This window comes from Onychostoma macrolepis, chromosome 13, assembly GCF_012432095.1.
Source record: "Onychostoma macrolepis isolate SWU-2019 chromosome 13, ASM1243209v1, whole genome shotgun sequence".
Classification (NCBI taxonomy): Eukaryota; Metazoa; Chordata; class Actinopteri; order Cypriniformes; family Cyprinidae; genus Onychostoma; species Onychostoma macrolepis.
The window spans coordinates 4,399,853-4,413,095 of record NC_081167.1 but is presented as its reverse complement, the minus strand read 5'-3'; the positions used below and the strand labels follow the sequence as shown (position 1 = coordinate 4,413,095).

General features: G+C 37.4%; 1 protein-coding gene across 1 annotated transcript in view; it reads right to left on the bottom strand.

The window, feature by feature from the left end:
• LOC131552435 (CUB and sushi domain-containing protein 1-like) overlaps nt 1–13,243 on the bottom strand; it is a 165,714-nt gene that overhangs the window by 138,333 nt on the left and 14,138 nt on the right. The window contains exons 9-15 of the mRNA XM_058796222.1: nt 13,010–13,179; nt 11,210–11,366; nt 9,837–10,028; nt 7,686–7,812; nt 5,046–5,248; nt 4,158–4,349; nt 29–167 (exon numbers count right to left, since the gene is read on the bottom strand). Of these exons, the coding sequence (XP_058652205.1) occupies nt 29–167; nt 4,158–4,349; nt 5,046–5,248; nt 7,686–7,812; nt 9,837–10,028; nt 11,210–11,366; nt 13,010–13,179 (1,180 nt within the window). The remainder of the gene's footprint in view (nt 1–28; nt 168–4,157; nt 4,350–5,045; nt 5,249–7,685; nt 7,813–9,836; nt 10,029–11,209; nt 11,367–13,009; nt 13,180–13,243) is intronic.

The following is a 13,243-nucleotide window of genomic DNA, read 5'->3' as shown; positions in this document are numbered from 1 at the left end:
GGCACTCAGCGCTGTATGAGCACATTACCTTTTGAAGATTAAAGCGATGACAAAGTCAGGGTTGACTTTTATCCGCCAGTCACACTCTTTTCCTGGTGGGTAGGGTTGGGGATAGTTGGGTGATAGAATTACCCCAGCAGGCCCTGTCACATTGCCCCCGCAGGTAGCTGTCATAACAAGGAGAGTCAGGATGAGAGTGTGATCCTTCAACACGGTAAAAATAAACAATGTTACAGCAGCCTGATTATAGGATGATTACTCTGGGCTCATTATCAGTTAATATAGCAGGACAACTACACCCCACAACATTAAATGATAATAATCAATAAATGAAACTAAGATGAATTGTGAAGGAGATTGTGCAGGACTTTATTACCCAACCATCTAAGAGAATTGTAGATGTGAAGGGGATGTCTTGTTCAGAGAAACAATCATTGATATACTGAGTACACTGCCCGTGGAAGAAAAAAAAAAAAAACTGTACTAGATGTTTGGCACTGAGCAGCACTGTTATAATAGGACCTGCCAATTTTTGCTGGCTTTATTTCTGGAAGTATTTCTCTAAGCATCTAAAACAATTTTTCTAAGCCATGAACCAAATCAATGAGCTCTGAGATCACAAGATTAAAAATTTGGTACGGAGCAAACACTGCTATAAAAACTGTGTACTTAATGTATTTTACAACAGAATAAACTACGTCACATGAAGTGTTGCAAAAGACTGAAAAAAAAGGTACAGAATTATAAGTATTGTTCAGTAACTTTTTTTTGTTTAATGAAGGTACAACAGTATTTATCATCCTCTAACAACTTTTTAGCTCATGCTAGGTCTGCCTTGAATAGTTTAAATATTATCATTAAAAATCTATTTCTCTATGGAGAAGATGAATGGGATTTTTGCTTCCTGAACCTGAGAGGACCTTGTAAAATTTCATGGCAACTGGCAAAGCATGACATCAAAAAAGTCAATAGGGACACTGGAGAAAAAAATATATTCTTTAACATGCTTAGAAGGTGCACAGCATACGGCCTGACTGAAAAAAAAAAAAGAGAGAGAAAAGAAGCAGAAAAATACTGGAGGTCTGAGAGAAGGTCATGGTAATAATATAAAAGCAACTTTGTAATGCAGTGGGTGAGACAGCTCTGCTTTTCCCTATAACGCTGAGCTAATATGCATCTCTCTTAAATCTCTACTACAAGACCACCTGATACACGAACGCTAAGTTTTAACAGTTTTATAATGCTATTACTTTATGATTGGTAGAGGACAACTGAGTAGAGTTAGAAAAATTACTGTGGTGGAACAGTGATGGTTTACAATGATATACATTGCCTAGCGAAAGTATTCCGTTCTCTCAGGTTGGATTGAGACCGTCGGTGGACAGACATTTTCAAATGTCTCAAGAAATATTTGACTGGGTTTAAATATGGGCTCTGGCTGAGTCTCTCAAGGACATTCACAGAGTCGAACCTAAGCCACTCTTGCATTGTCTTGGCTGTGTGCTTAGAGTCATTGTCCTACTAAAAGGTGAACGTTTAGGCCCGTCTGAGCTCTCTGAGTCAGGTTTTCATTAAGGATATTTCTGTACTTTGCTGTGTTCAGGTTTTTTTCTACCATGACCAGTACCAGTGCCTCCTCCATATCATGATGGAGTGCAGTCACCACCAACCCAGGCTCACTGGAAATGCATGCTTTCCTTGTGGCGACATTTCTGCAATGCACCTTACTGCACGTTTTGCTGCAGTTACAAAGTGAGTGGCACAAAAAAAATGTGTGTTCAATGTGTGACTATGGCAATGTTCTTATTATGTTGGTACAAGCACGTATTGCTGCATTTATATTATGTTGGTTCAGGTACATATTGTGGCGGTTCAGAATTTAAATGTCCGGGAATAGTCACTAAACGTTAATCGTGCTGGAAAATAACATACACCAAACCCAACACTAAACCTACCCGACAGTGTTAACAAATGCAAAGTGATATCAAAAACACATTCGTTGATGCAACCGTGCTATTTTAATTTCAATGCTGTATCACGTGAGCTACCAAGCAGACTGTGTTGGAAACTCTGTCCCGGTAAATCATACTTTGTGTGAAAAGGATTAAAAGTTGAAAGATTAAAAGATTGTCTGAGTTTTACTGCCTCTAGTGTTCATTTCAATTGGAAACTGCAACGATTCATACGTATAGGTAAGTTTTTTGAGATCTGCAGAAATGTAGGTAGAGGCACGTATTTCCAATGAGCCTGGATAGGTCACCTCCTTGCTTCACCAGTGACGAGCAGTGCCTTGTTTACTCCCGATATGATGTTTGGAATTGAGGTTCATCAAACCAGAGAATTTTGTTTCTCATAGTAGAGCCCTGCATTTCGTCCCGGGCCCGATGGGCCCCGACTTTTTTACGCCCCTAGGGCCGGGCTTCGGGCCAATTTTCACGTCATAGTTCAGACGCGGGCCGGGCCTCGGGCCTGTTTTAGTTTTCTCCTTATTTTTATATTTTAGACATCCATCAATTAGTGATGAAAAGAAATTGCCTCGCTGGTGGAAACAACACGAGACAGTGCTACCGCGACAGTGAAGAGCGGCTCGACGGTGTTTAGTGTCCAGCAGCAGCAGAGAGCGTTCCGTCAGCGCAGATGAAGAGTTCTGCGTTCAAATACACGCAATAAAGCTTGCCGTAAAGCCCCAGCAAAAGTAATTACCATGAATGTGTCCGCAGGAAATAGTGAGGAGATATTTGAATTACTTCCTAATAAACTAGTGTTTTCTGTGTCAGTGTTGCAAAGATGATGATCCATCTCTGCATTAGACGCACCTTAGAGAGAAGTGCATCTTCACGTATTATGATTATTATGAATTAGTTTTAGTTTTCGATTTTATTTATTTCGTTAAGTAGTAATTTAAAGCTTTCTATAGATATATTTATCATGTCTGTGAGGCATGTATTCGCTGACTTTTGGTTCATTTTTGTGACGCGCTCCTGTTCAAGAGGAGACAGCAAAAAGCGCATTGTTTGCTTTATTTATAAAAAGAACGTTTTGTTGATTTGTGAGTGCACACAAATAAAAGTAGACCCTTTACAGTTCCGAATGATGTATTACTTTTACCTTTATGACCAACAATTACGGCCTATTTTACGTTGTTTCCATTGAAAAAAATGCAATTGATTGCGCTGGTGCCTCCATGTCCTGCGCTTTAGCTTCCACTCTCCGCACAAACTATTGGATACAGCGCACATTTATCTTTAAAGTTTAAACATTGTTATATGCTTGCACTGTTTTAGTATATCTATAGATTTTATTTTAGGCAAGTCGTGATGATTTGGCCGGACTCGACACGGGCCGGGCCGGGCCGGGCTAGGGCCTGAGCATGTCGGGCCAGGGCCGGGCTAGGGCCTAAATTTGAGGCCCGTGCAGGACTCTATCTCATAGTCTGAGAGTCATTTAGGCACTTCAAGCAGGTTTTCATGTGTCATGTCCTGAGGAGAGGCCACTAAGCCATAATATGGCTTTGTTTTTTGCTCCGATATAGATTAGACCTGTTATACCTTATATATACATGCTAGACCTTATATAGACAGATGTGTGTCTTTCAAAAACACGTCCAGTCAAATTAATTTTGATGGACTCCAGTCAAAGTGCAGAAACATCCTAAAGATGACCCAGTGTAATTATTTGTTTTATTTTTATTTTTTTTAATAAAAATACCAACAAAAACCCAAATCTGTTTCCAGAATTATGGCATAATGGCCTACGGAGTCAAGTTTGATTTGAAAAAATAATTTAAAGCATTTTAGCATGAGGCTGCAACATAAAAAAAACAAAAGTATTTACATTAAAATCTAATGTACTTCAGAGAAACTATATTATCATATAAAATGTGTAAAAATCTTGGACCATTTCAATAAAAAAAAAAAACACACAAACAAGCAAAAAATCAGTGGTTTTGTTGCATCATTTGTATGTATAAAGTATCGTCGCTTGGTTGTTTGTGTCTGTAATTAATCACTCTAAATCAATGTATTTCATTGACAGCTGTAATTTATATTAATATTTCACTTTAATGTATTTAACAGCATATCCGTTTTTTTTTTTTTACTCTGTAAGGAGCTTTCTAGTAAGCAAACTAAAAAGCACAGAGTCAAGTCGGATCTCACCGATGCAGGTGGGTGGGTCCGGCTGCCAGAAAAATCGGCTGTTGAGCTGAACGCAAGTGATTTCAGACACTCCTTGAATCTGGTACCCAGGGTCACACTGAAAGGAAATGGTGTCGCCAGGCTCCCTGCTGTCTCCGTAGCGTGTCCCATTTTGAGGGGTCCCTGGGTCGTTGCAGGTCGTGGCAACTGTAGCTGAAATAAAAAGATAAATTTTGAATCAGCTGTGGATCAGTGAGACATTAGAGAGAGCGGAAAATCACTTATTCATGAGAAAACGGACCTCTGCTCTTGACTAAATATGCCAAGTCACACAGCAGCTCACATATGCGATGGTGTTAAACTCATGTTTATGGAGATTTTAATTTAATTATATTTCATCAATCATATCATATTACTGTCAAAAAGTCAAATAAAATATGCAACAGATTCTGCTCTCTTAACAAAAATATGCTCCATAACCACTTAAAAATAAATAAACAATGTATAATAAGAGCAGAGAGATCTGAGGAAATTAAGAGAGAAAGGCTTTGTTACAACAATAGCTTACTAATTACTATTATTAGTATATTAGTTATTGTTGCACACAATACACTATACTATACACTGCACTGCCTGCCATTGTATTTATTAGATGACATATTGGAAAAATAATTATTTTGTATTTTCAATCTAAAACTGATTTTTGGCAGTCCAATTTAAAAAAAAAAGAAAAAAGAAAAGAAAGAATGGAGTATCCCATGCAGCATGCTAGGTTGTACTGCTCGTCCAGTTGCCATGCGTATTGAAAAGCTGCATACACTATACAGTATGCACATTGCAAAGATATACACTAAAAGTGATATGCTAGTATGCTGTTCTAAACACAGTCACTGAGAAGCTGATACATACTAGAGAACTGGATGGAGAAACCAGACTTGCTAATGAAGTAATCGCTGTCAAACTGAAGCGTGAGGATGTTGAAGGTACTGTGAGTGTCCTCGGGTAAAAGCGATCCACTCCACTCTTTCAGCAGAATGCCACTCTCCGCTGGTCCATCCCAAACCTTCAGAATGTCATGGTCCACTTCTGTGTCAAAGACTATGAAGTGGAGGCTGGGAAGGTCAAAAATAGTGAGAATATTCAATTTTGCTATATTTTCTTTCAAACACATTCACCTGCAAATTAAAACATAATTTATTAACAATAACATAACAATAATTTATCAAATAAGAAGTCCAGACTTAGAAAAGATATGCTGTAAAAATTAATTCAGAATTCAGAATTAAAGCTACAGTAAACTATGTAACTTAATATGTAATGCTCTCTAGTTTAAAAATAAAACTGCATGCATCTTGCAGAAGAACATTGCTTGCTTTGTTTCAATTATGCTCCTTGAATGTGGTTCGAGGCACAGATATAGATCTTAACAGAGTGGATGGACAATTTAATAACATTATTGTTTTTACAACAGGTAACTCCCGAGTTTACCATTTTGAATGATCATCATCATCATTTTCATCAGTTTTATCTAATTCATCATGAAAGTGAAAGTGACGTGACATGACATGGCCAAGTATGTTAACCCATACTCAGAATTTGTGCTCTGCATTTATCCCATCCAAAGTGCACACACACAGCAGTGAACACACACCCACCCAGAGCAGTGGGCAGCCATTTATGCTGCAGTGCCCGAGGAGCAGCTGGGGGTCCGGTGCCTTGCTCAAGGGCACCTCAGTAGTGGTATCGAGGGTGGAGAGAGCGCTGTACAGACCTGAGACTCGAACTCACAACCTTTGGGTAACGAGTCCGACTCCCTAACCATTAGGCCATGACTTCCAGACTTTATGACAAATAAACTTTCAGCTTCATGCTACCCAAAGCTGAATCCACTTTTTTTTGTGTGTGTGTGTACGGATATGACGTGACAAGCAATTTCCTGTGAAATGCATTTTGATATCACTAAAATATAAATTATTATTAAGTTTATCAAAGTGTATTTGGATAAAGAGTGAAGACTCTCTTATTAATAACATTTAGTTTTTTGAGAAAAAAAATGAAAAAGTTACACAGGCTAGCTTTAAAAAGTTGTTTCACAGAAGAACCAGGTTTAAATGCTGAACGTCACATAATGCAACCTTACATTTTAAAAGACTAAGCAAAATTTGACCTCATTAATATGTTTGGATCATCTTTGCCAATACTTACTAAATGCATACAAAACATTTTCCTCAGCACTGAACTGATCAAACCAAAAGGCCTTCAGAATATATTTATTCCTATACTGAGCCACTGGGATTTATATTATTTACACTCAACAGGGCTGTAGTCTGACCTCCTCGAGTCGAGCACAGCACTGCAGCTGGCATGTAAACACAGCACTGATCAACTTAAGTCACAACAAGGACTGTCTCTGTGGGATGTGTGGGTGGACAACCACGAGTTCTGCTCTCCACAAACACAGTGTTATTCATTCAAATATCTCCACACCGCTCATAAGTGACATTTCATTCACCAGCAGGGTCCTTTTTGCCAGCAATGGAATTGTATTATGAACCTATATAATGTTATATAGGTATGACAATAACTTTTCTTGCATAAAAATACAAGAAAAATATTATCAACAAATAGCTTAATTACACATTATTTATTAGTAAATTGTTTAATACATATTGTTTGCATAGATGTATTTCACTAATTTAAGTTAAATGTTACCAATAAAAAATAAAACATGAAATATCCCTTTAACATGAAAATAAAATCTGAAGGGGGGCAAAACATCAGTGTTTTGTCCTCTCAGTGCAGCCTTTTGAAAAATGCGAACAACCATGTCATCATACTAATGCAACATGCTCGCAACTGTACGGAATTATGCAAACATGATTTCACTTAATACATCTTGAGCCTAGATGATGTTTAAAAAAATGCAGTAACTGTGCAAATGTATGCTATGGAGAGAAGTCACAGAGGGGTGTCTTTCACCTGTGAGCTGGGAGCGAGAGATGGAGTGGAGTTGTAGCGGAGTGATTACAGATGCTTTGAGCGAGGAGGGGAAATTGCTGTTGCTCCACTCCACTCACATACTCTGCTCGCCAAAGTCAATTTTTACTGGCTTTCAGTGCTTGGCGAGCGTTCATTCTGGACCCTGCATGTATAGAAATAGTTTAAACACCTGCAGCACGCAAATTACATGACTCAAGCCCAATGGTATGGATTACATCCCACTCTTACAACGCCTCCTTTTATCTGCTCTTATAAGCCATATTCTCCTTAAACGGATCAACCGAATTGGCTTACCTGAGTTTTGCTCCATTTTTGAAGGCTTAACTGGCTTATCGCTTTTTGTGTCTCTATTCTCTTTGCCCTTTCACTAACCCTCCCCCTCTGTGTAACGGTAATGCACTTGTAGGAACAGATGCCAGCCAGTGGTAGGCCGTGCAGCGGGGTGAAATGCAATCACCATGCTCCTTTATAGGTTGTATGGGAATTATATGGAAATTAAAGGAGGGGTGGTAAAAACATAACATGGTTTGCAAGCAGAGGTTTTCGTACCTGATGGTTTTGCCTGTGTCCGCCTCAATGGACCAGGTGCAGTGAAGGTTGTTGTCATAGGGGGCCGGGTAACCAGGAGACAGAATCCGTCCAGATGTGGCATCGCTAATGTGTCCTCCGCACTCGGCTACACACACACACACACACACAAGAATTAAGGTCTTTAACTAGATTTGCATTTCCAGAAGGAAATATCAGTGCTTGCAAGCAACAAGACAATAAATCAAGTTTTAGTTTACTACCAAATACTACAAAATGAATTATAATGACAAAAATAATAATTCAGCATATAAATCAAAGGAGAATGCAAATATAAGATTACATCATAGTTGAAGGTTACATCTTTAATGCGAACCATGAAGCAGTGGAAGCAAAGGGGGATTTTGAGACTGTTTAGATTTTTAGCATTAAATTATAGTCCAAATATAAATATTTAAATGAAGCTGCATTGAAGTTAAATTATAGTATACTGTGGGTATTTTTAGCCATTATGTATATAATGTAGCTTGCAGAGAAAATAGAAAATGGGTTTATTATGTCGACTAATTCAAATAAATGCATACAGTACAATGTCGGCTCAAGGCAATATTCTCCATTTTCCACACCATTCTCTCAAACTGCATCTTACCCAAGAAGGTTTAATTAAGGAATGAGTACAACACGGTAAAGACTTTAATGCGTCTATCCTAAAATACTCTCTGTGTAAGTATACAGTGCTTGGCCTACAGAGTAATCATTTACCTCATCCTAACCACAGTGAGAGCGCATCTCTCCATTCCCCCAAGCACTATATTTGCTCATGGGTCTCACATGCAATTACTAAAGCTGAGTCTCGTAAGGACGTTCTCTTCATCAGAATTACAGTATGTAGTCACTCTTGCATTCGGTTCACGCTCAGTATACCACCCCGTTGTAGAAAATGCACTAGAATACCTTGTGGGTGTCCATACTTCCAGGAAGTCACAGCGTACAATACCATAAACAGTTTTTTTTTTTTTTTTATAAAAATTTATTTGAGATCAGGAATTTGTGATTATTTGATGCATTCATTGTGGAGCTGTTTTGTGTAGTATGCAAAGTATTGTTGTTTTTGATAACTTTGATTAGGTATTAACCACTACTATAACAACTATACTGTTCTCTATAACTATTCTGATCTGATGACATGATCTTTCCATCACACAATAAATTCTTTTTTTTATTTTTTTATGCAATTTATAGTTGCATAAATATGTGCAGGATTTGCATAAAAGTAAAAGTCATCAGACTATTCAAATCTTACAAATCATCTATAGAGTCAATGGGAATGTTGTCTCTTACCAGGTTCACCAGAAGGTGCAAGCAATATCTGTCTGGTTAAGATAAAGCAAAATAAATCTCTGAGGGTCTGCATACTCTACATACTGAAATACTGAATATAATATCAGCTTTGGGAAACACGATCAAACTTCATCACCTTTCTTCTGTGATGGTACATGTGCCTTGAGCACTGCAAAGTAAATTAATCTATGAATAGTTAATGGAATTCCCTTTGCTTAAGTCCCATTTGCTGATCTCTATTGGATTACAACCTGTTACATGAGTTGGAGAGGGTAAAGAATGGTGCAACTGCTGAACTTTATCATCAAACCAAAAATATATAAATCCAAGCCAAATATACGGTAGGGTAAAGGAGAAATTATTATTTCCATAACTAAGCCTTCAATTTTCATTTAAAAGTCTTAAAGTTTAAATTTCATAGCATTTGTATCAGAATATATTTTAGGTATTTAAGGGTTGTTTTGATACTCATCCTTTCCAGTACACTGACTTTTTAAAAAAAAAAATGTTTTTTTTTTGTTTTTTTTCACCTGCTTTTCACTGAAGATTTAGAGGTGATGACAAATGTTGACAACCAATTAAGAGACTCTTTGACAGGTTTTCGTGAGGGATAGGAACTCAAGCCCTTCCCTGACAAACATTTAATAGCAAAGAGAAAACCTTCACTTGAAAGATCAAATGTGAAAAGAACCATTCTCTTGCAAAGTACAGCAGGACCATCACTGGATATGAAACAACTTTAGACGGGTACAGATTGTCTAGAGATTGGTCTAGGGTCTTTATATCATCAAAGTAAATGAATTTGTGTAGTTGTTGATGTTATAAACTCACCAATACAAGATGGAAGTGGTTTGTCCCACACCCTACGGTCTCCACTGAGGCACGTCAGTGTGCTGCTTCCATGCAGTGTGTATCCAGGATTGCAACTGTACAAAATGTATGTATCTGCAAAATGGCCATCGTCTTGGATTTTGTAGCCATAATTAGGTGTCCCTGGCTCCTCACATTTGACAAGGTCAAAACCTGTAGAGAGGCAGGATCAAGGTAAGCCAATTTGAACGGTAAAAAAAGACATCTGGCCACCTGAAATCAGCCTCCTGGCAGGCTGGATCAGCCTCTTGCTTAATAATGACATAAAGGTGGTGCAATAAAAGCTACACCTGCTCACAACAATTACCTATGCAGCCCCCAGGAGCCCACCTCAAATTAATACCAGCACAGCATATGCTCAACTCAAAAATCACCCTTTCAAACACGCCGTCCATTCTACCTGATTGGTTAACGCACATTTCCAATGCAGGAACATTTCAAGCTAAAGCCTTTTCAAAAAAATGTGTCATCTGAAAACAATAAACCAGCAGAGCTGCTTTTTAATACATTCACTATTCTCCTTCTTTTGGCTGGGAAGATGGTGGTAGTCTTAACGAGGAAATAATGAGGAGTGGATAATGAGGATATTATCAGACTGTCTCTGACCAGCAATTAAAACCGTAATATCTTGCACATGCTGTGCCTTTACTGTCTTTGTTTCTACACGTTCTTTCTTGTAATTAGAGTAGTAGTATTTGATTTTTACGCATTTGCTGTCAGAATGTGTGTGCGAGTGTAATAATAATAAGAAGAATAGTTTTGCGTATGTATGTATTTATTTATTTAAATTATTGTGCTTCTGTTTCACAACCTTGATAATTAAATGATAAAAAAAAGGTTTGTTTGGGAACTTTGATATCATTTCCCACAGTTTAAGTAGGTCCTTAAATAGTTAGCAAAAACAGAAAGCAAAATGGCCACTGCATTTAGTGCATGCGGGATGTGCAAAATATTATTATTTTGTCAAAACTGTCAGCAGTCAGGCATCAAATTAATGTCTCACAGTGGTGACAATTCAATAAATTGAGCTGAAAATCAGTTTCAAACCATCCTGAAACCACCATTCATTTTTAATCAAAGTGAATGCTAGATTTGTCAGTGTTTACAGTATTATTATTTTTTTACTATCTGACAGTGTCAGTATATTGATTGTGACTTTATATTGAGTGACAGACAAGGAAAACATACGTTTAGAGGGAAAATTGGAGAAGCAAGATATTTCACTCAAACACAGGTGAATACCACTAGACATGTTCATAAGATTCATTCAGAAGAGTTAATTTACATATAAAGCTGTTTTTGTGCACTTCTGTAGCTGTTTCTAAAGAACTTACTACTGTACGACAGCTTGAATCCTTTGCTGGTACCGGTACCATTGCTGTTAAACTCCATCCAGAGATGGTTGGATGTGCTGTTGAGGATGACATCCGACATGTCGTTTTTTGTAAAATTGCCCAGGAGTCTTGATGAACTATCTTGACCATCATAAACCTATGAAAACCAAAGACCAAAAGAAGCAGGAATGTTTACTTGTTTTGTCAGCAGCCAGTCACAGAACTGCTTGTTCTGATAATATACCTTGTGTTTTCTCAAAATATTGCCTTTTGGTGTCTGAATTATGTAATTGCTTTGTGAAATTGCATATATTTTGAAACAATAACCTCTGCAAAGAGAGGGTGGCAAACACTGCGGCATAGGGAAAAATATTAAAGGTCATAAATCAATGTCAAGCAGCAGTTTTCCACTTTTCTGTGGCGGAGGACACTGTTTCAAGCTTTAATGGAAAATATCATGTGATTCCAGATTACATGTGCAGAATTTGCCACTGGTCTAAGGACAGACTGTTTTCACTGGTTGTCTACTATGGTGCAAACTGAAAAAAAAGAAAAAGAGAAAGAAAAAAAAACAGCCTCAAAAATCAGCTGAAATCAACTAAAACGGCCAATCAATAACATCATTAATGAGGGAATAGCGGTTTCCTTACAAATCTTGCAAACCTTGCCAGATTTACAAGTCTAAGACCTAATTTGCTGACAGATAAATATCCCTTAATGTTGACAGACAATATTTTGATGAATCATTGCAACAGAGTCACTATAAGTGTGACAAAATTTATGTGTCTGGAATTGCACCTCATTCTTATCCTTCATTTGTGACTTAATTAGTGGCCTTATTGGTCTTAAGGGACCATCTTTCCTCTGTGATGGTACATGCGCCTTGAGCACTGTAACGTAAATTAATCTATGAATAGTTAATGGTGTCTCCAAGTCCCATTTGCTGGTCTCTCATGGATTACAAACTGTTACATGTTAACAGTATTGCAGAGGTGTTGCAATCGCCAAACTTCATCAAAGTTCTTGAAACTCTATTTGGTGTTTGCAACGTCACAACTGACCACATTCACATAGAATTCAACTGATGTGGCCTTTAGAGTCTGAACTACACTTTTTTTCTTTTTTTTAATGAATGAATGAAATAATTAATTAATCAAATGTGTAATATCATAGTATTTAATTCACAGTTTGAGCCAATATGCATATTTACACAATCATTTAACATATAAACTAAAAATGTGTCTCCCAAAAAAATGTATGTATGCAAATTATATAATATCCAAAGTACACATTTCTAGTAATTGTGCAGTTAATTCTCATATTATATTTACAGAAAGCTTTGGAATATTTGTCCTCTCCCCAAATTTGTCAGTAGTAAAACACAGTAATAATAATTTAATTCGAAAGGTCATATTGACATATTAAGATTTTGCTTTTGCTATTTATATATATAGAGTCAAGTCAAGTCACCTTTATTTATATAGTGCTTTCAACAATATAGATTGTGTCAAAGCAACTTTCCAATATCAGAATAGGTAAATAGTGTCAATAATGTATATATATCATGGAGGATCAAAACCTTTCATCAAAGTTGTCCTAAAATCTAAAACCAAAATGTGTTCTGGTTTTAGGACAACTTTGATAAACTTTTTTGATCCACTTCAAATGTTGACTACTATATACATACATACAACCATGCATACATATAATATATATATGTTTTTTCGGGTTTTTTTAACCAGACATCCAGCTAAAAATAATGTACAGTGATATAAAATGACTCAAGTTGGTCATTCCTACCTTGAGGAAATCTCCCTCGTGAAGCTGGAAGGTGGTGGCTGTGATTTGAATCCCCTTGCCTCTGTCAGTCTCAATGCGGTAGATGCACTCATGGTTGTTATCGTAATTTGCTGGGTGATTGGGGGACAGCAGGACACCCTGACTGCCCACAGAAGTGGCTCCACACTCAGCTAGGCAAACCCAGGAGGTATGGATGGGAAAGATAGGTAGAAAAAAAAAGAAAAAAATGAGAGA